This window comes from Arabidopsis thaliana, chromosome 2, assembly GCF_000001735.4.
Source record: "Arabidopsis thaliana chromosome 2, partial sequence".
Lineage (NCBI taxonomy): Eukaryota > Viridiplantae > Streptophyta > Magnoliopsida > Brassicales > Brassicaceae > Arabidopsis > Arabidopsis thaliana.
In genome coordinates, this window is record NC_003071.7 from 12,152,991 (window position 1) to 12,178,578 (window position 25,588).

General features: G+C 36.6%; 10 protein-coding genes across 15 annotated transcripts; 4 read left to right on the top strand and 6 right to left on the bottom strand.

The window, feature by feature from the left end:
* Nucleotides 1-147: 147 nt before the first annotated feature.
* LCR32 (low-molecular-weight cysteine-rich 32) lies at nucleotides 148-1,136 on the bottom strand. The gene is made up of 2 exons (NM_001036359.2): nucleotides 1,039-1,136; nucleotides 148-491 (listed from the first exon to the last, which is right to left on the bottom strand). Exons 1-2 carry the CDS (start codon nucleotides 1,100-1,102, stop codon nucleotides 304-306), a joined length of 252 nt encoding a protein of 83 aa, NP_001031436.1. The 5' UTR covers nucleotides 1,103-1,136; the 3' UTR covers nucleotides 148-303.
* Nucleotides 1,137-3,031: 1,895 nt separating this feature from the next.
* Nucleotides 3,032-3,994, top strand: AT2G28410 (uncharacterized protein). Its single transcript, NM_128401.4, has one exon. It carries the CDS (start codon nucleotides 3,212-3,214, stop codon nucleotides 3,557-3,559), a length of 348 nt encoding a protein of 115 aa, NP_029428.1. The 5' UTR covers nucleotides 3,032-3,211; the 3' UTR covers nucleotides 3,560-3,994.
* A 628-nt stretch (nucleotides 3,995-4,622) lies between these two features.
* Nucleotides 4,623-5,817, top strand: GLYI8 (Lactoylglutathione lyase / glyoxalase I family protein). The gene has a single exon (NM_128402.3). The coding sequence runs from the start codon at nucleotides 4,956-4,958 to the stop codon at nucleotides 5,508-5,510; it is 555 nt and encodes a 184-aa protein (NP_029429.1). The 5' UTR covers nucleotides 4,623-4,955; the 3' UTR covers nucleotides 5,511-5,817.
* Nucleotides 5,818-6,285: 468 nt separating this feature from the next.
* AT2G28426 (uncharacterized protein) lies at nucleotides 6,286-6,417 on the bottom strand (the record flags this gene model as incomplete). Its single annotated transcript, NM_001124929.1, has 1 exon — nucleotides 6,286-6,417. The coding sequence occupies one exon, from the start codon at nucleotides 6,415-6,417 to the stop codon at nucleotides 6,286-6,288; it is 132 nt and encodes a 43-aa protein (NP_001118401.1).
* A 140-nt stretch (nucleotides 6,418-6,557) lies between these two features.
* Nucleotides 6,558-7,476, bottom strand: AT2G28430 (zinc finger, C3HC4 type family protein). The gene is made up of 3 exons (NM_128403.4): nucleotides 7,377-7,476; nucleotides 7,173-7,292; nucleotides 6,558-6,862 (listed from the first exon to the last, which is right to left on the bottom strand). The coding sequence occupies exons 1-3, from the start codon at nucleotides 7,395-7,397 to the stop codon at nucleotides 6,746-6,748; spliced, it is 258 nt and encodes an 85-aa protein (NP_029430.1). The 5' UTR covers nucleotides 7,398-7,476; the 3' UTR covers nucleotides 6,558-6,745.
* A 510-nt stretch (nucleotides 7,477-7,986) lies between these two features.
* AT2G28440 (proline-rich family protein) lies at nucleotides 7,987-9,042 on the top strand (the record flags this gene model as incomplete). Its single annotated transcript, NM_128404.2, has 1 exon — nucleotides 7,987-9,042. The coding sequence occupies exon 1, from the start codon at nucleotides 8,236-8,238 to the stop codon at nucleotides 9,040-9,042; it is 807 nt and encodes a 268-aa protein (NP_180411.1). The 5' UTR covers nucleotides 7,987-8,235.
* An 18-nt stretch (nucleotides 9,043-9,060) lies between these two features.
* Nucleotides 9,061-13,049, bottom strand: AT2G28450 (zinc finger (CCCH-type) family protein). Of its 2 annotated transcripts, none has more exons than NM_128405.3 (13): nucleotides 12,193-12,939; nucleotides 12,030-12,122; nucleotides 11,760-11,951; nucleotides 11,601-11,673; nucleotides 11,358-11,490; nucleotides 11,128-11,281; nucleotides 10,948-11,031; nucleotides 10,736-10,858; nucleotides 10,444-10,620; nucleotides 10,228-10,362; nucleotides 9,964-10,059; nucleotides 9,533-9,876; nucleotides 9,061-9,436 (listed from the first exon to the last, which is right to left on the bottom strand). In NM_128405.3, the coding sequence occupies exons 1-13, from the start codon at nucleotides 12,769-12,771 to the stop codon at nucleotides 9,190-9,192; spliced, it is 2,430 nt and encodes an 809-aa protein (NP_180412.2). In that variant the 5' UTR covers nucleotides 12,772-12,939; the 3' UTR covers nucleotides 9,061-9,189. The 2 variants fall into 2 exon arrangements, with proteins under 2 accessions (NP_180412.2, NP_001189623.1); NM_001202694.1 differs by having other exon boundaries at nucleotides 9,100-9,436; nucleotides 9,548-9,876; nucleotides 12,193-13,049.
* Nucleotides 13,050-13,582: 533 nt separating this feature from the next.
* On the top strand, nucleotides 13,583-15,884 carry AT2G28460 (Cysteine/Histidine-rich C1 domain family protein). The gene has a single exon (NM_128406.2). The coding sequence runs from the start codon at nucleotides 13,665-13,667 to the stop codon at nucleotides 15,825-15,827; it is 2,163 nt and encodes a 720-aa protein (NP_180413.2). The 5' UTR covers nucleotides 13,583-13,664; the 3' UTR covers nucleotides 15,828-15,884.
* BGAL8 (beta-galactosidase 8) lies at nucleotides 15,850-21,001 on the bottom strand (the record flags this gene model as incomplete). 5 transcript variants are annotated; one of them, NM_001202695.2, is made up of 21 exons in its annotated part: nucleotides 20,413-20,961; nucleotides 20,269-20,308; nucleotides 19,992-20,161; nucleotides 19,823-19,918; nucleotides 19,620-19,732; nucleotides 19,451-19,517; nucleotides 19,276-19,368; nucleotides 19,044-19,187; nucleotides 18,849-18,937; nucleotides 18,673-18,778; nucleotides 18,482-18,569; nucleotides 18,282-18,400; nucleotides 18,041-18,205; nucleotides 17,760-17,962; nucleotides 17,543-17,652; nucleotides 17,334-17,434; nucleotides 17,139-17,252; nucleotides 16,969-17,070; nucleotides 16,673-16,884; nucleotides 16,256-16,601; nucleotides 15,925-16,164 (listed from the first exon to the last, which is right to left on the bottom strand). In NM_001202695.2, exons 3-21 carry the CDS (start codon nucleotides 20,154-20,156, stop codon nucleotides 16,057-16,059), a joined length of 2,541 nt encoding a protein of 846 aa, NP_001189624.1. In that variant the 5' UTR covers nucleotides 20,157-20,161; nucleotides 20,269-20,308; nucleotides 20,413-20,961. The 5 variants fall into 5 exon arrangements, with proteins under 5 accessions (NP_850121.1, NP_001189624.1, NP_001324193.1 ...); NM_179790.3 differs by having other exon boundaries at nucleotides 15,850-16,164; nucleotides 19,992-20,308; nucleotides 20,413-21,001; NM_001336166.1 differs by having other exon boundaries at nucleotides 16,057-16,164; nucleotides 20,269-20,961.
* A 2,491-nt stretch (nucleotides 21,002-23,492) lies between these two features.
* AT2G28480 (RNA-binding CRS1 / YhbY (CRM) domain protein) lies at nucleotides 23,493-25,508 on the bottom strand. Its single transcript, NM_128408.3, has 5 exons — nucleotides 25,264-25,508; nucleotides 24,962-25,084; nucleotides 24,555-24,876; nucleotides 24,064-24,465; nucleotides 23,493-23,966 (listed from the first exon to the last, which is right to left on the bottom strand). The coding sequence occupies exons 2-5, from the start codon at nucleotides 25,039-25,041 to the stop codon at nucleotides 23,652-23,654; spliced, it is 1,119 nt and encodes a 372-aa protein (NP_180415.1). The 5' UTR covers nucleotides 25,042-25,084; nucleotides 25,264-25,508; the 3' UTR covers nucleotides 23,493-23,651.
* Between the last annotated feature and the right edge of the window lie 80 nt (nucleotides 25,509-25,588).

Genomic DNA, 25,588 nt, shown 5'->3' on the forward strand with positions numbered 1-25,588 from the left:
GAGCCTCTTTTTAAATTGTAATAAGATTTAGCTTTAGTTGGAAAGGCTATAAGAAACTAGACTAAAAATGTAAAAAAGACCTAAATTAGTATAGTTTGAGGATATTTCATTGAGGATCACAAATTTCAATGTATATGTGAAAACATTATTTAAAATAGTTGTTTAAGTAACAAAGAACTCAATGATAAACAACTTTATTGCATGGTTTAGGCTAGAAACTCCATTGAAGTATTACATTACTTTATTGCATGGTTCTTATATATCATATGAATGATTTGAGATTTATTGTAAGTAAAAAAATAATTAACAATGATAAATGCATCTACACCGATTAGGCGCTGGAGCTGATGGAACTGATTTTATGCACATACCAGCCGCTTGCTTAAACCTCCTTACACACATCTTTTTGCACTCACCGGTAACACAAAGGTTTACATCTATAGTCTTATAACACTGTTGTTTATATCCTTGGTCCACGTCTCCCACCGCTCCTATTAAAACAATGATTCAAACTTATTATCTTAATTTCAATATTTAAAAAGTAAAAAAATATATACTATTTTATCCATTTTTCGAGAAGATATATATCTCGAAGAGTTTCATGTCTATTAACAAAAAATAATCTGTAACATAAATTATGTATTTTCTTATTCACTAATTCTTCTTGAAAAAGTGTCATAGGATGGTAACAATAATCCTCAATAATATGATAAGACCATATCCTCTATATATTAGCAGGGAATTTGAAAATAAAATATTTAGGGATCAGTGTGCTAGGGTATGCATTCGGCCTAAGAGGAGACACAACTTTACATTATGGAATTATATACTGTATTGAACAAAAAAAGATTTGACACATATTAATAATTAAAACATAGGTGAATTGATATTTAGAAGAATGATGCTAAGTGGTGCACAAAAAAAGAAGAAGAGAAAAGGTAACTAAAACTTTTACTAGTCAACCAGATTTTAACTAAATTGATTTTTCTAAAACGAATATATGTAATATATTAAAATTTTATAAAGATAAATACAAACCTAACACAAAAATGGTGAACATAATCAGAATAGCAAACGAGAGTTGAATATGTTTGCCCATCATAGATGATATACATGATTTGTTTTTTTTTTTCTAAATTGAAAAAGTAAGAACAAATTGTAGTTATATACATGTTAGATGTCTAGGTACTATTCAAACATATCTAATTTAAGCTATCTCCCACCTAAGATTCCGAATGAAAAGGATCTATAGTTTGACCCAAGTTCTCGACCATTTGTTTATTTTATATGTAAAACGCTTTAGACTCGGTTATTTTTTTCTTCTTTACAATCTACATTTGACATTGCTAATTTAACCAAACCATCGTCTTCAAAACCACATCGCTAAAAATAAATGACCTATAATTCTATTCAAGTTTAACAAAAAAAAAAAAAACAATTCTGTTCAAGTATCTTTTTTGGTTAAAGTTCTATTTAAGTATTTATTAACAAATTTCTGCAGTTGTTTTGATTTAAATGAACATAGTAAATCTACAAAAATCACGTGAGTTCACTTATAATTGTTTTGGGCTGAAATGGAATTCGGATCCCACATGAGTAATGAGTAACTTGAAAATTCGATCTTAGGTGACTTTTAACAGAAAGGATAGCAAATCCTGTGAAGTGTGTGAACAGTGAAAGCCAAAGAAAGAGTCACGTTATAATACATGTGAAACCAATTAAAACCAATTACGTACCAACCGTCAAATATATCTTTTGACACATGAAACAATTAATCAAGAATACAAGAGGTAATTAATAAATCAAAAAACAACGTAAAACAAATCATTATTACGGTTTTGTTTAGAGAAAAATATATGAAATTGAATGGCTAATGCAACCGGAAGCCATTAGGTGATTATTTCACATGATAATTTTTTAGGTGATTATTTCATAAAAACGCAGCACTAAAAACCAATATTCTTAACATAACATACCAAATGAAGTTAATCATAAAAATAACGTAAGATACAAGACTCAATCTCACAACATAAATGGAAGGCGTGAAGGGAAGAGATGCATGCTTGACCCCTCTTGTGCCATTATAGATTAGAGATCGATCGATGTTGTGTTCCAAGGCAGGTGTGTTATTATTACACTCACTCACATAACTCTGTTTGTAATATATTAAAGAAAATATATATTGTTGCTGATCCTTCAAGGGAAGAAGAACTTGAATTTAATTATAGATTGCCAAAGTGTAATGATTGTTCCTACTTCCTACTTGTGATTCTACTACTTCCTAATAATGCCTTAATTAAAAAAGTATAGGATGCTAACAACTAAAGGTATGTGATTAAGTATCTTATGGAACCAGATCTAGCTACTCAAATTTTCTAATTCGTAATTAGGCAAAGTATAAACTCACACTACAAAAAAATCTAAGTCTAGCATCAATTTTTTAAAAAAGTTAGTGTTGCTTTTAAAGTGACACTAGAATTATATAGTCATTTTGAAAAGCGATGCTAAATTCAGTGAAGCTAAAAATATTTAGTATCATTTTTTAAATGACGTTATAATTCATGGTTAACATCGTTATTTTTTGGATCTTGAAACTAAGCACAAAATATAAACGAATTTTATTTCTGTTTGATTTTGCATAAAACATTTTAGTAAAACAATCAATTAATATTATAGATGCTCAAATACTTCAATATATTTTTGTTATTAAAATCATTTATTGGATTTAGCTTAATTCGGTTAGTTTGATTCTGTTAGACTAAATTTATTTAGATTTATACTTGGTATATAAATTTTTACACGGTTTAATTTGATTGGAGTTCGAATTGATGAATTTTGGTTTGATTCGGATTGATTTTTTTTGGTCCATCCCTAGTTTTTATGGTCAAAAACAAGATCGGTTTAGCAAAATCTGAAGACTATTTGGGTTTTCATTGAACCAAAAGATTTCAGGACCATGGAAACAGAGAAAAAGTAAAAATTATGTTGGGAAAAGGTAGAGAAATCATGAGAAATCATATTGTTCCCTTATGTAAATGTCTTATCTTTTTCACCCACCAGATTATTATTATCAATCCCAAGCAACAACCACTTTATTTCACATCACCTTATAAATACCAACTTTCTTCATAGTCTCAACAAATACACTACACTACTCAACTTATAACCTTTCTACACTTTCAAGAAACCAAACAGAAGCTGAGTTAGAGAAATGACTTCGAAAACATGCCTCGTCTTCTTCTTCTCTTCTCTAATCTTAACAAACTTCGCCTTAGCGCAAGACCGAGCTCCTCACGGGTTGGCTTATGAGACCCCAGTGGCATTTTCACCTTCTGCATTTGACTTCTTTCACACACAACCAGAAAACCCGGATCCCACTTTCAACCCTTGCTCGGAATCCGGCTGCTCACCTCTTCCCGTTGCTGCAAAGGTCCAAGGAGCTTCTGCGAAAGCACAGGAAAGCGATATAGTATCAATTTCAACTGGTACAAGAAGCGGAATAGAAGAACATGGTGTGGTTGGAATCATCTTTGGACTTGCGTTTGCGGTGATGATGTGAACCATTATAGATCATTTTAGCAAGACTTTGAGTTTGAATGTGTGCATTTTTCTTCACTTTTTTCTTGAAGCAGAGTATTCAAGTGATCAAGTCTTTATCGCCAAGGCTGTGTTTGAAGGGTTAAGTTTGAGTCCCAAACTATATAAAACTTTTGGAGATCCAATTTAGTTAAAGTGTGTAATATAGAGTCTATGTAGTAGATTGAATCTATAGAAAGAAGGTTTGGTTAGAAATCTTGAGAATAAGAGTTTGGTTGACAGTTTGGAATTATAGTATGTCTTTAGACATTCTAAATTACCATTAAAATCTAGATAAACTTTAAATTGAAAAGCCCCTTTTTCTGTAAAACTCGTTAAGTCCATATTATAAACTTTAAATTGAAAAAGCCCTTTTTTGTTCTTTTATCAAATGCATGCTTGATCTGTTAAGAAATCGTTTTAAAAAATTAAGTTCTTAATTTATATGCAAATTTAATATTTTCTTTATTTATTTAAAACGAAATCGTGTTTGAATGTTCCGATTGTACACTGTACTTGACGATCATCTTATTTCCCGAAACCAAAAATTTACTATTGGTTTGAAATAATTTATTTCTATTAAAATCACACAAATGAGTATTTTTGTTGTATATTAATATCGGTTGACCAAAAAAAAAAAAAAAAAAAAGTATCTTCGTTGAAATTCGATTCATGTTTTGATTCAATGAAAATATTATTAGTAGACTATCGTCATTTAACTGATATTTAAGATTTATTGGAAGTAACATTTATTAGTTTCGAAAATATATATAATGAATCAAAAGTTGAGACTAGTAAAATACATATATTAAATCGAAAATACATACATATCAAATTAAAAGTTGAGACTAGTAAAACTAATATGTAGAATTTGGCTACTGTCAGGTAATTTACTCGCTCACTAAAGTTGTAGAATCTTTGTAGTAATAATGTAACTGTGTGAGTTAGTGTAGTTCAACATGTGAATATGTGATCAATGTGTTATGTCAATAATTTTCCCAGTTAAATGCTTTTAAGCACTATACTAGTCTTCATTTAACTATTTTTTTTTTTTGTCGAAGTCTTAATTAACTTCAACATCTAATGGATCCCAAATTCTAGATATAACTTTTTACTTTTTCAACAAGGTAAACACACATCTAGTCTAGATGACCATGTGACACTCGCCATCGCCTTTGCTATACGGTTATGGACCTATCCAATAGAAAATGATGCGAAGGTGTGTGAAGAGTGACACGTGAACGATGTGTGCTTACACATGCAAGCTTCCTATTCAGCCGTCCGTCACGTGTCGTTGATTTAGTCCCCACCGCTCCCGCTTTTTAAAGTTAACTCTTTGTTGCTTCTATACGAAGTAAGCTTTGTCTCGTCGGAATCTGATGGAGGAGAAGAAGAAGAAAGGCGATGATGAATTGAACTCGAAACCGCCGTTAATGGCGTTGAACCATGTGTCAAGGCTTTGTAAAGACGTCAAAAAGTCTCTCGAGTTCTACACAAAGGTATTAGGGTTCGTGGAGATAGAGCGTCCAGCTTCTTTCGACTTCGACGGTGCGTGGCTTTTCAACTACGGCGTTGGGATCCACTTGGTGCAGGCCAAGGACCAAGATAAGTTACCTTCTGACACGGACCATTTGGACCCAATGGATAACCACATCTCTTTCCAGTGTGAAGATATGGAAGCTTTGGAGAAGAGGCTCAAGGAGGTGAAGGTAAAGTACATCAAGAGGACGGTGGGTGATGAGAAAGATGCAGCTATCGACCAGCTCTTCTTCAATGACCCTGACGGCTTTATGGTTGAAATCTGTAACTGCGAGAATCTCGAACTTGTCCCGTGCCATTCAGCCGACGCCATACGCCTCCCAGAAGACCGACATGCACCTCCTGTTGCCCTCCCTGACTCCTCCAACCGTAGGATGCCCCAGCCCAATTCTTAATACTATTTAGACTCGTTTCGTCTCTAGTTAGTACTGTGTTGTGCTCAGCTCCCACTCTATTAGTTAATGTTTGTTTGGGACACCAAGTCCTTCCAACCATGAGTGCTAGTAGGCTGGCCATTTTGGTTTTTGTTTAGATTCGGTTTGGTTCAGTTTTAATAAATCTCTGGCTGAACTCTAACCGAAGTTATTTCGCTTTTGGTTTGGTTTTACTTTGGTTCGGTTTCCATTTGGTTAGGTTTGTTTTAGTTTGTTCCAAAAAAACCGTGAACAAAAATTCTGATGTTTTTTTCTCAAACTGTTGCTTAAATAGCCAACGTGAAAAAACATGACTAGTTCCAGGGAAATAAGAGAAGAGAAGTGATCAGCTGAGCAACTAAACGTAAACAGAGGACGTGAAATTCGGCAAATGTTATATCCATTTCTTCAAATTCAGTAGCCACTTTTGGCATCAGCAAAACCAGAAGAACAAACCAGAATAGTTTCAGGGAAGAAAGAGAACTAAAACAAGAACAAGAACTAGGCTGGAAAAACAATATTAACTACCATTCAAGTTAACGAACCGAGACACAAACTTGAACAATAAGCATAACCTCTGCAAATCTTGCATTAACATTCCTAAGAAACCATGGAAACAACAAGTTTCAGAGAAGAAAGTAGATATACCTAAAATTTCCAAGCATTTGACTTCTACGCACAACTAGAAAAGCCGGTTGCTACTTTAGACCCTTGTGTTGAATCTCGCTGCTCGCCTCTCTCCAAAGCAGCAAAGGTTTTATGGAGCTTTCGCACAAGCACAGAAAAGCAAGATAGCATCGACGTCATGTGATTCTAGAAGCAGAATGGTGCGGCGGGGATCACCGTAGAACTTGTGTTTGCCACGCTGATGTGAACCAGTCCAACTCATTCAGCCGGGTGTTTAAGCTGATACGGTGATACCATAATAGAGCATATAACAGAGTATTCTGACTGTTTACAGTATGATCAAATGTTGATCACCTACCAATAACAAATCAAATCTAGCATAATATAACAAGTGGTACCTCACAGCATCTCAATCATTAAGCCAAACAATAAGAAGCTTTTCTTCATATTTTCAGTAAAACACAACAATTTTCTTTTTCAAGAAAGTAGCAAAAACAAGAACAGAGCTGTATTCAGATAAGGTTTTCATCAAGAACACGACAACAATCGAATTCACGAGGCACATATTTCAGCAAAGAACTTATCCATCTCTACCATTTACGTGAACTAAGATACTCAATCGCAGGTTCAAAAGTCTGATCCACAGCTTTGTTCCACAGAGACGCAAATTCCATACGATATTTCTTCCCGAAAATACGATCACTCACCTGGAAAAACAAAGAATCCTAAACTTCAACTCAAAGCTACTACACCAATATATCTCTAAACCATAACCATAAGTTCATCTAAGAACCCTACAAAATCCAACTACTCTATTTCAAAAGTAAAAACCTGAAGCTTATTACTCTATATCAATGTACTGCATAAAATCTCAAGAACAATCAGTGTCGTGCATTTCAAAATTGAATAGCTAACGTAGGATATAGATTCTCATCAATCCAGAAATTTAACAGAATTCTGGGGAAATTGAATAATTTAGGGATTTGTAACGATTGTGACAAATAGAGAGAAAATAACCTGAGCTTGATCAATGGATTGAGATTTAGGATCGGAAACGGAGTCATGGATGAGTTTTCTCTGCTCAAAAACGATGAATCCAGTCAAAGCGCTACCAAGAGTGTAACCAAGAAGACGTTCCTGTAGAAGAATCGTTAAAAAGCGATAGAGCAAATCAAGTCTTAGATGAAAACGAATCTGGAGAATGGCGATGAGGAGAGAAACCTGAGCGAGAATGCTGATCATGGTGGAAACTATCTTATCGAAGTTTGATTTTCCTGGGATTGGGAAAGGCTTCCTCTTCTGTTTTTTCTCGCGAAAAAATAAAATGGCGAAGACGACCGATGCAAGAGATGATGAGACGGAGACGTCTAATAGTGGGCCGAGTATGGGCCTTAGCCCATAACTGTAACATTAATGGGTGCAAATGGGTTATCCTTCAAAACGATATGAAAAGAAATTGTTGGAGAAGTTTTCATCTTCTTCGTCATTTATTTTTGACTAGGGTATACATTTTTCTTGCGATACAAACCAGTGTGGTATATTTTTTTTTTGCTAAACAACCAGTGTGGTATATTCAAAATAAATAGATGATCCATTTTCTCCAATCTATTAATTTTTTTTCTTAACAACTAATTTTAAGAAGAAAATCAAGATGCTACAAAACTGTTTTTTCCTACCAAACATTTTCAGCACAAAAACTACATTTGTTCGGATTGTATGTCATGACTTCTTGATTTAATCAAGAGACAAAAAAAAATAAAAATGTATTCAAAAAGTTGTATATCATGACTTCTTGATTGCCATTTAAACTACAAGTGTTATAAATAGAAAAGAAAAAGAAAAGAAAAAAGAGAGACATGCATCCAAGTTTGAAATGTGAAGCTGCTTAATGCGTTAGACATGGGTGGATCAAACACATTTTAATAACATTCTATATTTGTTAATTGTCGAAACATGTATTGATTCTGCTTCTTCCATTTTTATTCTCTCCCTCCTTTGTTCTTCGTAACGAGAGAAGATATTCCACAATTGGTGTCTTAATTCAATCCACATTAACTCGAAGCTACATTATCAAATCACAATGGCGAAAAAGCTCTGTTTCATTGTTATGCTATCAATATGTCTCCTAATTTTTGACTTTGCGGGTGCTCAGGAGGAATCTCCTTCACCTGCTGCTGTCTCGCCAGGACGTGAACCTTCAACGGATTCTCCTTTGTCACCGTCTTCATCACCGGAAGAAGATTCTCCTTTGTCACCGTCTTCATCACCGGAAGAAGATTCTCCTCTCCCACCATCTTCATCACCGGAAGAAGATTCTCCTCTGGCACCGTCTTCATCACCGGAAGTAGATTCTCCTCTGGCACCGTCTTCTTCACCAGAAGTAGATTCCCCTCAGCCACCGTCTTCTTCACCAGAAGCAGATTCTCCTCTGCCACCGTCTTCTTCACCAGAAGCGAATTCCCCTCAGTCACCGGCTTCATCACCGAAACCTGAATCCCTAGCGGATTCTCCTTCACCACCCCCACCTCCTCCTCAGCCGGAATCTCCTTCTTCTCCATCATATCCTGAACCAGCACCTGTTCCTGCTCCATCTGACGATGATTCGGATGATGATCCCGAGCCAGAGACCGAATATTTCCCTTCTCCGGCGCCATCTCCGGAATTGGGAATGGCACAAGACATCAAAGCAAGTGATGCTGCCGGCGAAGAACTCAATGACGAAAGAGGTGAAGATTATGGAATGAGTGGATTGGAGAAAGCCGGAATAGCCATTGGAACGATACTCGGAGTAGGAGCTATTGTAATCGGAGCTCTTGTTTACAAGAAACGAAGAGATAACATGACCAGAGCTCGTTACACTTACTTTACTGAAGGAGAGTTCCTTTAAAGAGCCATTTTTTTTTTTGATATAAAAAACTTGTTTCAGTTCTTAAACATATATATAATCCTTAAATTGTGTTTATGCAAAACAAAAATAGTTGTTGCTTGTTCTTTTGGTGCTACATCATTCTCTTAAAGAGTTTATTTCGTATTCTTACCTCTCAAGGAGCATTACCATTTCGCAGTGGTCAGTGTGGGGGAAAAGGTCAACGGCCATTGCTTTGACAGGTCTAAAAGCCTCAGAAGTTGGCATTGACTTGGCTCTATGTCGAGCCAAAGCGGCAATGCCTATTTTCTTGCGCCCTCTGTAATTTTTGTTTCCTCTATCCGGTTCATCAAAAGATGGCGTGCAAAGCTCTATCGCGTTTGCCACTAGCGTTTCAGGGTTGCACGAAATGTACCTGCATCAAAGCAAAGATTGGCAACTGTGTTAAACAGAGGAAACAGAGACGAAGTAACCAAGTTTGTGGTAGGGAGTGTTTAGAGAAGGGACTAACACAAGTCTCTTTAACCGGGGATGGGTTCTTAGAGCTTTGATTACAGCTGGATGAAGTCCAGAGCGAGGTGGATCGACTATAGCAACCACATTTTTGAACTGTGGTTTTGTAGTTTTTTCCGGTTCTAAGGACGAGGAATCCTTCTGCTCATTGTCTTGAAGTTCTTCCACTTGAGTGTTTGAAGGAGGTAGGTTTTGATCAGCTACATGCTCTGAGTTTGTCATTTCTTCTGTTGAGGGAATTTGTTTGTTGAGATCATCGTTAGCATTACTTAGAGGCTTAGCTTCTTCCATTTGAGTCACATCTAGGTACTGTTTAAGTAGAGAGCTCATAACATCCTCTGCCTGTACAACAAAGCCAACAGAACTACCATGAAGACAGATTAAGACAATGGAACCAACTACGAAATATGTTACTGTCAAAATGCATGCCTTTGAGCAGATGAACTTGCAGTTGCTTATGCCATTGATCGTTGCATTCCGTTCGGCATCTGCTACAGCCGAAGCATTCATTTCTATGCCAATTACCTGCAAGTCTCTAAAAAGTTATAACCAAAACTAAGACAGCACCAGTTGTACACACTTTTCTAGTTTTGGTTACCAGAACTAGTGAAACATAGTATACTTGCTTCAACCAAATAAACAGGTAAGGATTGGTGCTATTCGGTTTTGCAAGTTCAAGTAGTACAGTATTACCATGCCAACACGATGTGCCAGTGTAAGCCCAATTGTTCCAGTTCCACAGCATACATCGAAGAGCAAAGTGTCGGGACCAAGGTCAGCCCAGTCTCCAGCAATTGAGTATAACTTCTCTGCGGTGACGGTATTAACCTGGATCAATAATTTTCAAATCAATTAAACAATTTTCAAAAGAATTTTGAAATGTATTGATCATGAAGGTTCAGTTATTACCTGAAAAAATGCTGTTGGGGATATGCTGAACCGAAGGTTGTTAATGTGATCATGAATCCGAGCTTCAGTCAAGACATTGGTGGTTTGCTCCTGATCTGTCCCATTATCTGAAATTGGAATAGCCAGCACTTGCAGTGGAGCATCAGGTGGTGCAACATTTGATATTCCTGAGTGATTCTGCGCAAGAAGTAATAGAGGCGGTTAATAATAAAATTAGACTATAGAGCGGGAAACTGAATTATATACAATTTCTTCAAATTTTATTAAAGAGAAAGTGAGGAAAAGTAATCACCTGAACAACTAATACAGTCAGAGGAAGAGTAGGAGAGCTTGCTCTAGCTCCTTCAGCAAACGCTTTCGCCAATTCTTCAAACTCAGTGGCCACTTCTGCCTCATCAGAACCAGTTAAACAAACCTGAATAGTTTCACACGAGATAGAGAAATTAAAACAAGAACTAATAGTTGTCTGAATGAAAAACATCGACTACCATTCAAGACACAAACCTGAACCATAAGCATAACCTCCGCGATTCTTGTAATAGCATCTTCATCATTTGAAAACACGCCGGGTTTTCTCCCCTCTCGAACCTAATATAATTATTTTGAGCAAGGTGAAAGAAAATTTTAATTAGGTAAAGTTATGCTTGAGCTATAACATAACAGCATGTCCTGCAATACACATACCGTCAATTGCCGCCAGAACCCACTATGTTGAAACCTATTCCAAACTTGGAATTTTGAATTTTCTATAAACTTCTGAAATATTGAAGCATATTGAGAAGCAATTTTGGAGACGTTGGGGCAATCCACAGGCTCCTCGACTGCTGTCACACCCGCACTGGAAAGATCTTGCATTAGTTTTTCCCGTTACAAGGTGAAGAAAACGCAAGTTTCAGGGAAGAAAGTATATATACCAAAAACTTCCTAGACTGAATCCAACAGTTGGCTTCCCCTGAAGAGATAATCCAACCGAGAACTCACACTTGTTCCTGTAGCCATTTGTAATCGGTGATTCTATAATGCCCTCGAGGTTGCATGCAAGACCACCTAGGGATTAAACGTATGAATTAAAAATCTCACCAATTAAAATGGCTTCACTATACCAACCAACAGCTAAGAAGTGTAATCCTATCATCAACGATGTAGACTTTTCTTACCTCTGTCTCTCGATGTAAGGACCCATTGTGGAAGTGAATTCCCATTTGGACAAGCTTTACGCGCATTCCTCGCCTGCCATATTTCCAAAACAAATCAGTCTGTTGAAGCTGAGATACATAAATAAACACCAATTCAAACAAGAATACAAAGCTCCTCACAAGTTTTTTCAGCATTTGGCCTATAGAAGTCTTTTTTTGTTCAAGCTGGTCAGCATAAGACAAGTAAGCCAAGGGAGTCACAGCGTCACGAGCACTTTTAACCGATTTTCTTGCATCATTCTTGTCAAATGTACGCGGAAGAACATCAGCAATCTTCAAATTACTGCTATTAACAGTTTTTCCATCCAAAATCTGCAATACATTAAACACATTACGATACAACATTCTCTGATACATCTCAAAATAAAATAACCTCAACACAAAACAAACCTCCACGCCACTCTGCAATTGTTCTGCATTCTCAAATGTAACAAAACCAACAATCATTCCTCTTCTTTTCTTTGCAGACTTATATAGAACTCCCTGCAATATTGAATGAATCAGTAACTAAATTCACAAGCTTATCTAAAACCCTAAAAGATCAAAAATTTACCTGTTCTCCTAAAAATTTCTTCAATTCATCAGATTGCCATTTATTAGGTAAATGCACCAAACATTTACTTAGTGACAAATCAACAACACTAACACTACCACCACCTCCTTCATCACCATCAATTGATTCCATCATCTGCTCAGTAAACAAAACCTCGTCTTCTTCTTTCTCTTCATGCTCAGACATCTTCATAGCCTTGGCTTTCTTTCCACGCTCAGAAGTCGGATCCCAAGTATTATCCGGTTTCATCCGGAGCTCCGCTTCACCGTGAGCGTATTTACATTCGTTTCCATGACTACACGAAGCCTCACGCCTAAAGTAAGAACAGAGACTCGTCTTCCACCACGGTGAAGGAGTAGTAATCTTCGTGTCTGACGATTCGAGATTGGTTTTCTCGTCTTCATCGGCGCGTTTCCGTTTCTCACCAACAGCTTCAATGTTATCCGTTGCATTCGAATCGGACGATGGAAGCTCGTCGATTGATGATGTCTCCATTGGAATTGGCTCGACGGAAGCAGGAGGTGTTTGGGTTTTGGTGGCTAATGGAAGCTCGTTGATTTCGATTGATGATGTTTCCATTGGAAGTGGCTCAATGGGAGTGAGATTAATATAGGTCAGACGCTGGGAGGTTAGGTTTCCGGCGGCGGCGGAAGGAAGCTCGTCGATTAGTGATGACGGTATCGGAAGTGGCGGCAGATGGTCGAGAAGTGTTATTGGAAGTGAAGGAGTTTCAAAATTGAATAAGATTCATCAGACCTTAAACCCTACCCGGTTAGATGATTTTACTTCGGTCCAATTGTCTGATTAGTTTATTAGTTTCGGTTTAGTTTTTAACTTTGTAACCAATTTTAATTTCCGGTTTGTTAATAAAGTGGTTAAGAGTTTTCAATTTTACTCTATTTTGCCGGAAGTCGTCGTACCACATGCAAGTCTAATTACCAAAGAGCTTAAACAACAGTGTACACCAAAAAAAATTAGGGTACGGTTTCCGGCTATGAAGATTCCTAAAATTGCATGGAATACGAGTTTCTATGTTTTTTGTTTTCATTATTTTTAGAGTTAAGGAAGATTCCTAAAATTGGAATAGATTAAGAAGTCTGATCTGATCTCGTTGACTTTAAATTTGGACAGCCTGTAAGCTTAAGATTGTCTAACGATTGTCTGTACTAATTGTATAGAACATTGTTGTTTTAAATACTAATTGTATAGTATATTACTATTAGTAGTAATATATCCTCCATTAGAGACATTAACTAGTGTTTTTTTTTTTAATAATGAGAGCAGTAAGTTTTACATTAATTAGTGCTTTAAATTTGGACAGCCTGTAAGCTTGGAGATTGTCGGTATTACTTGTATATACATTAGATGTAATATTACCGATGTAGAGAGCAGCACTAAGTTTACATTCATATTCAAAAAGTCAAAATCTATCATCTACTCGTTACGCAGATAATCTTTCTCTCGACATCTCTATGGATTCGAAGACAGAGTCGAAGCTCCTATCGCTCACATCTCAAATAATGTCTCCCGCAAAACAAATAAGATTTGATCTTGATTGGGTTGGTGAAAAGAGGATGAATTCTTTCATTACTAAAGTAATGTCTCTCGTCAGCTCAATGGATTTGGATTTGCAGCCGAAGCCGGAGTCGGAGTTCATGTCACTCACTACTCAAATATTCTCTCTACTCCACTCTATGGATTCGGATTCCATGCCGAAGCCGCTCTCAAATCTCATCTCACTCCTTTCTCAAGGAAACTTTGACCATAATACCGACTTCAGGTTATTCTTTCGTCAAACTATGGCACTCGAGCCAGAGCCAATATTTATGTCACTCATCTATCAAATATTCTCCCTAGTAATATCTATGAATACTAAGAGGGATAAGCTTATTTCCTTATGTCCTCAAGCATGCGTGGTTTTGGGTAATAATGGGAATTTTGAAGTGATCGTTAAAAAACAAGAAGGTCAAGCTCATAAGGGCAAAGCAATCCCGTGGAGTAGAGATAGCAAGTGGGAATGTCTTCCTTTTAACTGGAAGACATATTGGTCTAGTGGAGATGATGTTACACATTTTCGATGCCGAAACTGCGATGGCGACAACCATAAAGAATATGAAAAGGCTCCGGTTGAGATCAAACACTCTCTTCATCGGAAACATTCTCTTCAGCTTGTCTTGTTGGATGAGAGTAGTTATACGAGGGTATGCTATTGTTGCGATGAAGATCTCAAAAGGATGTTTTATTATTGTCGGACTTGCGATTTTGGTCTTAATTTCGTTTGTGCGAAGAAAGAAGCAATCTTATATATAGACCAACCGAAGTGGCATGAGCATACACTTGCGTTGTTTCTAAGAAAGACTTCGTTAACTTGCAACGCATGTGGCTTATCACATTCAAGTTGTCCTCTCTATATGTGTCCCCCTTGTGACTTTGTGATCCATAAGAGTTGTATCAGCTTACCACGTCTCATAAGGATATCACGACATTTCCATCGTATAGCTTATACCCCTTCTTTTGATGAAGGAGATTGGTCTTGTAGTGTTTGTCGCAAGAAGATCGACAATGATTACGGAGGCTATGTTTGTACCAAAGGTTGTTCGTATGCGGCTCATTCAAAATGTGCCACTCAGAGCAATGTGTGGGATGGTATAGAACTTGAGGGAGAGCCAGAAGATATTGAAGAAGAAGTGCTTCCTCCGTTTTTGGAGATAAGTGATGGAATCATACAACATTTTAGTCATCAGCAACATCATATGAAACTTGACGAGAACACGGGCAGAGATTACGACGAGAATAAGGAGTGTGAAGCATGCATCAGGCCAATCTATTTCGGTAATTTCTACTCTTGTTTGGAATGTGATTTTATTCTTCACGAAGAGTGTGCAAACCTTTCTCGCAAGATACATCACCCGATACATCCACATCTTCTCAATCTAATTGGAGGATTTGATGGTGTTATAAACTATTATAACGATAAATGCTCAGCTTGTATTGGACTGTGCAAAGGTGGTTTCTTCTATGAGTGTGGTAAACAAGGATGTAAGTTTATGCTACATGTGCAGTGCGCCACAACTTCTGAGCCATTAGTTCATGAAAGTCATAGGCATCCACTATTTCTAACATCCAAACCAGGAGAGAAAATACGTTGTTCAGTTTGCAAGGATTCAGAAGAGACATTCAATTGCATTGAGTGCGACTTTGCTTTGTGTTTCTATTGTGCTATTTTACCTCAAAAGGTGAGGTATAAGCATGATAAGCACACACTCACTCTTTCTTACGGGAAGGAGACAGGTACGTCTTGGTGTGAAGTTTGTGAGGCTAAAATAAATCTGAAAGGACGGTTTTATATGTGTAATGAGTATTGTTGTGTCACCCTACACATTAAATGTACGCTAGGGGACTTACACATGAGGCCCGGTTCAACGTGGATCACCTTTGGTAACAAGGTAGATGTTCTACACAACAGTAACCGTATGTCTCGATCTATTTGCTCCTATTGTGTGAAACACTGTCCATATAAGATAGTTTACATGTGTTCTGGATTGATATTATGTTCCCAAGGTTGTGTAGTGCGTAGCATATTGCAGAAACGTGGACGTTACAGAGAGTTAGAATTTTTGAGTAGATATGCTTAAAGATGTATCTTGCTTTTGTATCAGTGGTGATTCTTCAATGAACTTTTTCTTTTCTTTTCCAAAGTGCTTACCACACACATACATAGTTTAGTAACTTTAATTCCAGCCAAATTTATTTGGATAGACCATAAAACTATACTACTAATTTCCATTTCATTTTGCTTTATTTCCAACAATTACATGCTTAAAATAATATCAAATCAGCAGAGGTTTAGGAACCGGGCACTCCTCATGAACAAGAAGCTTCAACAGCTAAGCTCTTGACGACGCCACGACAAGGTTCCCCGAACACTCTAGTCGATACTTCAACGTTGCAACTCCTCAATCCAATACATGCCTATCACCGTGTCACACAATCCAAGTATAAATAAATTTTAAGGAAATGAAAATGTTAGAAGAAAAAAAGGGGTAAAAGAATGAGTAAAGACCTTTTGGACGAGGGAGAGAGATCGAGAGCTATTGCAATGGCCTTGTGTGAAGCTACCGCAAGTACCTTTGGGTGTACCAAAGCTTGCAAATTTTATAGAAAATATCACCTGAGTAGAGATAGGGCATTTCAACGAAAGAACCGGCCTGGTTCTGTTTCTGTTTGAGATCTTTGAGTCGGAAGTCCATGTGTCCACCGGTGGTGGATGAGACTGTGACACCGTTAGACAAAGATTGCTTCCTGTTTGTTTTGTCGCAAATGATATTTGTGTTGGATCTCCTCCCATCTCCTCAAACAGAACAAGTATGTTCCCGCTCGGTTTTAGCCACGAGCGAGGTACATGATACCTACGAAAGATAACTTAGGCTTGAGGAAGCGTTCTATTCTGCTGAATGATGTAAGCTGGTTTAGTACTTACAATGTCTGTGAAGGTTTTCCACAGTTCTTGAGGCATTTGTTTGCACGGTAAGAACCTCTATAGTCGCATGATTCTGTACAACCGCCATTTCCAGCGATACTAGTTGGCCAGTACCTACCTATGCTCTGTCCATTCACCCATGCAATACCCTTTCCTGTACCCGTGAAGTCTATAGCTACTGGCTCGCTCCCAGAAGGAGCATCAAATGTCGTCTAAGAAACATAAGCGATTGTTAGAGTTTTCACAAAATATTTTGGAAAATCTAACTAATGTTTTTGTTGGTGTATAATCATCACCTTGTACCAAATAAGTGGTTGTTTAGTAGGCAAAGGAGACTTTGAAACCCATTCAGAAGAATCTACAGTTGCCAAACCTGTGTCTTCTCCTTTGAGTCCAACCTATAAAAATCACAACCGTTAAGACTTGAAAGCCAGAGGTAGGAGCAGTAATATGGCAAGTAACGCACCTGATAAGTCCATTGCTGTGAAGCCAAATCAATTGAGCTACCACCTTTAGCGCTTTTAAGTGTCACAGGTCCGGTTATTCCTGCTCCCACTAAGTCAAAGAAAGCTCCATAATTCTGTGGAATAAGTAAGATAAATTGGTTGGGTTACTCCTGCCTAGTAAACATTTTGTGCCATTAAAAACGAATAGAACGTACCGCAAGCCCTACGGTAACACTAAGGAGATCGATTGTGTTCGTCCCGGTTACAAGATTAATCGGTATATCCAAAGAAATCTTCTGTTTGCCATGTCCGCTTCCTGTAACCGCAACATTGTGTATGCAATAGAAATCATTTGGTAAAGTAAGAAAACTTTATGCCAAACTTAATTTCAAAAGCTTGTGAAAACTCAAGAGTGATTATGTACCTGCAAGTTTTCCATTTATAAAAGCATAGACCACTTGACCAAGAGATTCAATGTGAAGGACGGCTTTAGATCCCTCGTCAAGGAAAGTCTCATCGCCTTTTATATCCGTCCTGTTATATATTGAAAGACATAAGAAAGCTCTGTAGGTATAAGAACAAAACAAAGCATCTTTTGTATGAAGAGAAGCTACTAAGAAAATGGCTCAGGTCTACTCTACCTTAGTGAGTACCACAAGTAATCGCTTTTATCAGCTGTTGTGTTAATCTGCTCTAGCAATCCAGGTTTCAAGAATGCATCAGCTTTGGAAATTCCAATAGGTTCTTTAATGTAACTCCATTGTGAACCTAACTCCGCAGACGAACCACCATCGGGCTTTAATGATTGACGAGCAAATGCGGTAGACTCAGTTGCAGAATTTATCTACATATGCAGATTAGATATCCAAATTAGTTAGTTGTTAATAAGATTAACAGTTTTAGAGATGCTATTGAACTTTACCTTTGCGGTATTGAAAGCTACATTTTTGCAATCCGGCAAGATGCTTACGGACCATGCAGGCAAGTTATATGATTTTCCATTGAAAGTCACAGTTGCATCAGACTTCGTGTCAACATTTGCAAGAAAAGCAGCACATGATCCAGATTCTGTTTTATATACAGCAGCCTGTGAAGACAAATGAGTACCTATTTAGAACTCAGAGCATTTTCAAGCAGAAGAGTGACATCAAATTATTAGTTACCTCCAAATTTGAACCTAGAGAAGTAATTGTTGGATCTGTGGCAATCAATGCATCTTCACAAAGCTTGATAGCCTTGTGTAGATCTCGTAAGTGTCCCCATTTTGGTTGTCTAAGTAGTCCTGCAACAAAATGAATCACATCTCTTCAGTAATTTACACACTTTTGTGGAAAACAAAGACATCCAGTGGTAGAATCCATACCATACTCATCAATTGGAGCATCATAATCATAACTAGTAGAGATTAATGGTCCTCCACTTGTTCTATCAAAGTTTGTTCCACCGTGATACTAAACAAGTCAAGACCAAAAATAACTTATCTAACCAGTTTGCTCAGGAAACTCTAGCAGAGTAAATCAGCAGAGAAAACAATTTGCTAATTCTGTTTATTACCATGTAATAGTTCTGGAACGTTCCACCTCGTTGGTAAAACCGCGCGACCGCAAATGCAAGATCTTCAACTGGTCTGTAAGGAGAAGGATCTCCAAAACCAAGGAACCTACCAATATACAAGAACGTGAGTCAAATGCCATCTTTGAACAAAGGAAAAAAAAAAGCAAGAGACTCACCATCCACTCCAGTTCTCGGTCCACATCTTTGGTTTATTATTTGAGTTAGGTGTAAACTGGTCACAGTAGAAACCATTGCATGTGTTGATCTACCAAGAAACACAAACAAATAGAAAGAATGTCTCAATCACAAAGACTAACCACCACAAATCTGACACACTACCTATCCAAGAACTTGAAGTCTTAAAAACTCACCATGGGATCAGGAGCATCTGTTTGTTGACACATATTCCATGGTACTCCAGTATCTAACGAAAGAGCCATAGAAGCAGACCACTTGATATAACTTTTAGCAGCCGCACCATAAGCTGAGTCAATATTTCCATATTCATTCTCAATCTAACAAACCAAAGCATGTTAACTTGTTACAACAACACTACATAAACAAGTTTTCTCAACTAGTTATCAGAAAGAAAAAAAAATCAACCTGCGAGAGAATGATTGGACCTCCTTGTGATGCATAAAGCTTTTCTTGCTTCATCAAATCAACAATCTTTGTGGTAAATCTCTGCATTTCTTCCTACAACAACATAAACCAAACCCATCTTAAACAACTCAACTATACATTTAAAACAATAAATGACACATCACTTAAACAATACCTTAAATGGCTCATTATCAGTTCGAAACTTAATTCCTGGAACAAAATGCAACCACACTGGGAAACCACTGTTGCACACACACACAAAAAAAAAAAACTCAACATTTAACAAAAACCGCTAAATTTATCAAAACCGACGACGAATTTAACCCGAAAACCCGATTATTTACCCGTAATTCCATTCAGCACAGACGTAAGGACCAATTCTTAAATGAACATAGAGACCAGCTTTAGCCGCAAGCTTCACAAATTTCACTAAATCATATCTTCCTTCAAAATTATACTGCAACAAAAAAAAAAACAGAATCAGAAAGAAAGAAAAAGCTCCAAAAATTCCAAAAAAAAAAATTAAAAACCAAAAAACCGAACCGACCTTATTTTTCTCCGGTTCGTGACCACTCCAAAACACATACGTCTCTATAACATCTAAACCACCGTCTTTAGATTTCTGTATAAGCTCTGGCCACATCTACACCAAACCAAAAAAAATTTATCCAGCCTGTCACAGAGACATGCGGAAACAAACAGTGTGTAGTACTAACCTCAGGAGTACTCCGAGGATAATGAATAGAACCAGAGATTAGAACTTTCCGTTTCCCGTCGATTACTAATGCACGGTGGTCATAAGTCACATTCGCCGCCGTCGCCGCCACCACAATCACAAGAATTAGTAATAAAATCATCTCCATCTTCCTTACTTTAACCATTTTCGCTGCAATTTCCATAATCTAATCTGATTGAGAGATCGATATGATCTATTTATTAAGAATAGGCTTGTAGAAACAGTAAAGCATCCTTTTGCTTCAGTTTCTGATTCACCTGTTGCTTCACCGTTTTGTGTTACTGCATTTTATCACACCTACACAGATTTTGCAAATGGATTGCTTTCGCTTTCTCTTTCGCTTTTGCTATGATTTTGTTGAGAAATGTATTGCTTTAGTGGTTGGATTTGGATTTGATTACCGCTTTTTATTTTGGTCAGGCGTATACGCATTGCAATTGCATCATCGTCGTCGTCTTCTTGGTCTCGGATTTAAGAAGAATGGCGGGGGAGAAGAAGATTAAGAGAAAGGATTAGTGTTAATCAGTTTGATTAAGTTTTTGTAGAGTGATGAAGACGCGGGTATAGTAGTAGCCGAGAGAAGAAGCAAGTTAATAAAGGAGAGGAGAAGAAGGTGGGTGGAGTTATCAAGTGTTTCTCAGAGTTATTTGTTACGGTGGACCTAATGATTTTATTGGTACTTTGGTAGGACAGAATGAGACACGTGGTGGTTTTAATGGTAGAGAAAGCTACGTATATTGATGAGACGGTGACAATGGATTGGTGGTGGTAACTACGACTTACGAGCTTTGATTTTGATTGTAATTTTGGAGTTATCGGTCTTGTGGTTTAGCCACATTCTAATTTCGAACTCAAAATAGGCTAATGTGACTTGAGTACTTGACTATATCGACCACAGAACCACTCAACTACGTTGTAATTTTAAAAGAAAAATCTCTACATGATTTTTCTACAGTACTTCATGATTTTATCACATCTCATATGGTCGTGGTCGTTATAGCGAATAAATCCGTTTGCGGCTTGCATAGTATATAGTAGCATTCTAATAGTACTGCAGATCGGAAAAAAAAATGGCGCGGACTAATTACAACCGTTTCTACATAAATATAAATTTGGTCCGTGGCGATTAGTACTATTTTCTAAAAATATAGTGGTTTAATCTGGTTACGGTTTAGTTCGCTTCGCTCACAAGTCACAACATACATTCAAAATCTCTATAATAATTAAAATTTGCTTATGTGATGGTAAACTATATGAATCCAATCATGATAAGATATATATATATATGAAAAAAAAGATTATATGAGATACTTAATCAACCTTTGGTATGTAGATATATTCTTATCATGTTCGTACAAATTCAGGTTTTGTGTCCCATACAAGTATAACATTTGGATCATGGGGAATGATTATGTTTAAGGATGAAAACTGTACAGGACAATGAATGAAGGTAACTTCGACCATCCTTATATTTCAACAACCACAATTATTGATCACCGATCCATTATTTGTAAACAAATTATTTTCAAAAACATTATTAAATTTGATAGAAGTGATAAAATTTCTAGTTTTTCTACACGTAGACTGGATGATATTGTAACGCATATCTATGTGAATGGATAAACACCTGCCCTCATTTATATTTGTCTATCATTCAATGTTGGTTTACAATTAGATCATGTACAAAAAAAACACTAGCATTAGTGGATAATGCGTACGTGTGTGTGGGCGTTACGGGTGACGATGTCACCTTACTTACCATCACATAATTGTTTGTTCCAACGACTTTAAATAGAATTTGGTACACTTCGTCATAGCTTATACGCACGACATCACCCACTGTAACCTGCTTTCTCTTAAAAAAGTAATTTATTTAATCGAAAGCTGATTTTTAAACACAAGCCAAAAACAAACAGATCTTGGTGTTCTACTACAGATAAATATGACTACTTTGGTGCAAAGGCTACGTGAACGATCAGACCCAAAACCTCAAATAAGTCCAAAGAAGATGACTTTGTTCGAGAACAAGATCAGACCACGGAATATGTTAAAAATGGTTAATCGAAAGTGAATTGGTTTGTCTTTCAATTTCAACTATACGTTTAATCTGTTCAATGGATTGATCATGTTCTAGAACAAAATTATCTTCATCAAAATAATTTGGTGTATAAATAGGTTTACGGCATGATCATATAAGTTGCCTCTCAACCAAAGTAGCCATATTTATATGCATTAAAACACAATAAGAATTGTGTCCAATCAACAAAATCAAAATTTTATAGACAAATCGTAATAATCACTTAGAAAAATATCAATGTTGATAGTCACAATTTGAGACAATTTAGGTCTCAAAACGCTTACTAGAAAAGATCTACACAACAAACAGAAGTTTGAGATCCTGATCAGCGTATGAAATTTCAAAAACCTAAGTCGGAAACTCAATTGATATTTGGTGAATCCTTTATTAAACAAAGTAGAAGTGTTATTTATCAAACATAATAACTAGGATTAACAAAATATAATTGTTATTGAAAGAGAATAATATAAAAGAAGGCATAAATGGAGAGTGTTGGGGATTGGTGTCGTTGTCCCAACTAATAAGCCAACAACATGTGACGCGAGTTTCCATGAATCGTCCGTGTTTGGTACTATTATGCTTAGCGACCTCTTTTCTCTCATCATTTTTTCAAGTCGCTCACCTATTTTTCATTATCTTACTCTTTCATTTTCTTATGTTTTTATTTATTATTTTCTATACCACCATGTCAATCGTATGCAAATTATTTACCTAATCCAGGATCACATAAGTTCTGTGGATTTTTAATCCATATAGCAAAAAGTTAATTTTAAAAGGATTAGTTTCTTTCTATTCTTTTACATTTCAGATTTTTTACTAAAAAAAAAATTCGATTCATGTCTTTATTAGTATAAGCCTATAAGGAATTAATACTGAGAAATTGTATACCTTTTGCATGTATTTGTTAGTCTCTTTGGATCAATTTACCCAACATATGTAGTTTTGGGCTTATACACATTTATATTTGAGGGGTACCACATCACATGTCATGTTCACAAAGTCGTTATAGTTTAATTTTCTACTTGAAAGCCTGATTTTTCTCCACATTATTTCTTAAATTGCAAATTTTTGGGCCCAACCAAATGATATCGAAGAATAATAATTTTGGAAATATTAAGATTTCAATGATATAAGAAGATATTTCGTAATAGTTATGTGTTAGTGTTATTGCTATGTCACAACACAAATTCAAACTTGCACATTGCATGTTGTTTGACAAAAAAAAAACATTTCGCAATCATCGGTGAATGTATTCTCTCTAACTATGGGTTTATGTTAGTTGTAGCTATTTCATCATCACCTAGATTCAAATCCGCATATTGTATGTTCTTGAAAAAACATAAACATTTCGCAATCATGAGTAAATGCATTCTCTCTTACAAAATAGTATTTAATATATACTTTAGAAAACTCTATTCTTTTTATAAAAAAAATGAGAAGTTTGTACATATATAGATTGGATTTAATTTTACACCTACTCCACAAGAAAACATTTAATTTCTGCGTTTAATTATTACCAAACCTACAAAGTACAAACCAAAGTTTTAAACATCAAATTGGCTATCAGTTTTCACTTTCAGACAACTCTTCCTTTGCAGAAGAAGAAGAAGAAGAACCATTATCTAATTCACAGAGCTCTTCATCTTCATCTTCATCTTCGGAACTAGAGTCGGTATCCGAACAACTCAGAAAAAACTCATTCTCATGGTGTTGACGTGATTCCGATGGAGAATCATCCAAAATCGAAAGAGGGTTTCTGTTATTCGGGTCATCGTAGAGAGCAACATGCCTGTAATATAGTTCAAGTTCCTTCTCTGCAATTGCTATAAAATGTCTCACAGATTCAAGAGATTGTTCGTACTTCGATTTTTCATATGCCTGCAAAAGAAACAAGACCATGTTGAGAACTAGCAAACGAAACATAGCCTCATTCCAATGAGCATACTTCATAATGATAAACAATTTGAGGACTTACCCTTTTCTTCGATAATGTATCGATCGGAGACATAACTTGTGGCTGCACATAACCCTTCCCTCTATAAAATATGATCGTATCATCGCCAATTATGTTAACAGGCACACCACCACTCAGTTTAGCAAGCTCCTCTGCATATTGTTGCACTTGGCCGGGCTTACTATTATTGCAAATAACCTTAACAGTTTCATGCTTTTTCCAATGCAGATGCATGTTCAGAATAACACCACCAAATACTCCTCTTCTACCAATCGGTACATAATTGGATCTTTTCTGACCCATTTTCTTCAAGTAGAAACGTTCTTCCCCGGTAATCTCATGAGGTCGAACCTCAGGTCCTTGCACTTTTGCAACTTCATACCGTTTAAGTCTCTCAATCAGCAATGCTTCTTTGATCTTAGCCTGATACACGAAGCAACACCAAAAACACACACTTCAATACATTAAACTCATAGTTTTGCTATTGAATTTAGACTAGACTCTCACAAGACCTTTTCAAGCTTATACTTGATTCTTTCCTCTGCATTAACAAACTTCTTCTTCTTCCCTTTAACAGTAAGTCGCCTCGGGTCTTTCCTATTAGCTGCATTCCTTTCCTCTCTTTCTTTCTTTCTCTTCAACTTCAACCGCTTTTTCGTCAACCACTTATACTTCTTTGGAGGATCAAGTTCCCTAGTTTCAAACTTTGGTTTCCCTTCTGATATCACTAGATTCACCGTACCATAACCATGACTAAAATTCCTACATATTGGTCTTGTCGGTAGAACAAATGTCAATGTTGAATCATAAAACTCTTGGCTTATAGGAAGCAACCTAGTGGGGGAAATTTGACAAGAACATAATCACATTTGGGGACAACATACTAAACTAAATGTTGTATAGTCACAACTATACGAACCTGGAAGAAATGAGAAGTGGATATGAAGATCGAAGAAAAGATGAAGCTTTTCGCAACCCACGAGCAAAAGCAATTGCCATAGTTTGGCTAAATCATCTCAAGACTCGAGCTTTTTTATATAATCTGCTACAAAATCGAACATTTAGCCAAAAGAATTCACTAAGGAGCATTTCGTCGAACAAGTGGTGAGCAAAACTACGAAATAACAAAATACTTTGAGAATTGAATACTCGTAGACATTTACATACAATCGTAATCCATATCGGAGATAAAGGATGAATAATTGAATATCAAACCTTTACCTGAGAAACCTCTATGGTGCTGGTTTGAGAAAGTTTTTGCTTTGAAGGATTCGAAGTTGGCTTCCTCAAATCAGAGTGATAGAAGAGTGGAGTGAGATGGATTAAATTCTCAGCGATGTGGTTTAGAGAATCAGCAGCCGGCTTCGCCGGAGGTGGTGACGGCTAGGAGAAGCTCGGCGACAGAGAGAACCAAAATAGAGAGAGATGAGTTTTTTTCTAATTGGGCCTCGGCAACTAACAAGCCCATTATGTGGATCAGATTCTTTATTACTAACATAAACTATGGGCTTTATAGAAAAAGTAGCAGTGTTGGTAACAGGCCCAT

What these genes read in the sequence shown, in the direction of transcription:
- AT2G28450 (NM_128405.3), bottom strand. Translation starts at nt 12,771, where the DNA reads ATGGAAACATCATCAATCGAAATCAACGAGCTTCCATTAGCCACCAAA. An exon ending in GCCAAATGCTGAAAAAACTT is followed by an intron (nt 11,674 to 11,759) that starts GTGAGGAGCTTT and finishes GAAATATGGCAG; the next exon opens with GCGAGGAATGCGCGTAAAGC. An exon ending in CCTTACATCGAGAGACAGAG is followed by an intron (nt 11,491 to 11,600) that starts GTAAGAAAAGTC and finishes TTTAATCCCTAG; the next exon opens with GTGGTCTTGCATGCAACCTC.
- AT2G28460 (NM_128406.2), top strand. Translation starts at nt 13,665, where the DNA reads ATGGATTCGAAGACAGAGTCGAAGCTCCTATCGCTCACATCTCAAATA.
- AT2G28410 (NM_128401.4), top strand. Translation starts at nt 3,212, where the DNA reads ATGACTTCGAAAACATGCCTCGTCTTCTTCTTCTCTTCTCTAATCTTA.
- AT2G28480 (NM_128408.3), bottom strand. Translation starts at nt 25,041, where the DNA reads ATGGCAATTGCTTTTGCTCGTGGGTTGCGAAAAGCTTCATCTTTTCTT. An exon ending in CCACTTCTCATTTCTTCCAG is followed by an intron (nt 24,877 to 24,961) that starts GTTCGTATAGTT and finishes TTCCCCCACTAG; the next exon opens with GTTGCTTCCTATAAGCCAAG. An exon ending in TCAAGTATAAGCTTGAAAAG is followed by an intron (nt 24,466 to 24,554) that starts GTCTTGTGAGAG and finishes TTCGTGTATCAG; the next exon opens with GCTAAGATCAAAGAAGCATT.
- GLYI8 (NM_128402.3), top strand. Translation starts at nt 4,956, where the DNA reads ATGGAGGAGAAGAAGAAGAAAGGCGATGATGAATTGAACTCGAAACCG.
- LCR32 (NM_001036359.2), bottom strand. Translation starts at nt 1,102, where the DNA reads ATGATGGGCAAACATATTCAACTCTCGTTTGCTATTCTGATTATGTTC. An exon ending in GTTCACCATTTTTGTGTTAG is followed by an intron (nt 492 to 1,038) that starts GTTTGTATTTAT and finishes TTGTTTTAATAG; the next exon opens with GAGCGGTGGGAGACGTGGAC.
- AT2G28430 (NM_128403.4), bottom strand. Translation starts at nt 7,397, where the DNA reads ATGATCAGCATTCTCGCTCAG. An exon ending in TGATCAGCATTCTCGCTCAG is followed by an intron (nt 7,293 to 7,376) that starts GTTTCTCTCCTC and finishes ATTCTTCTACAG; the next exon opens with GAACGTCTTCTTGGTTACAC. An exon ending in AATCCATTGATCAAGCTCAG is followed by an intron (nt 6,863 to 7,172) that starts GTTATTTTCTCT and finishes TTGTTTTTCCAG; the next exon opens with GTGAGTGATCGTATTTTCGG.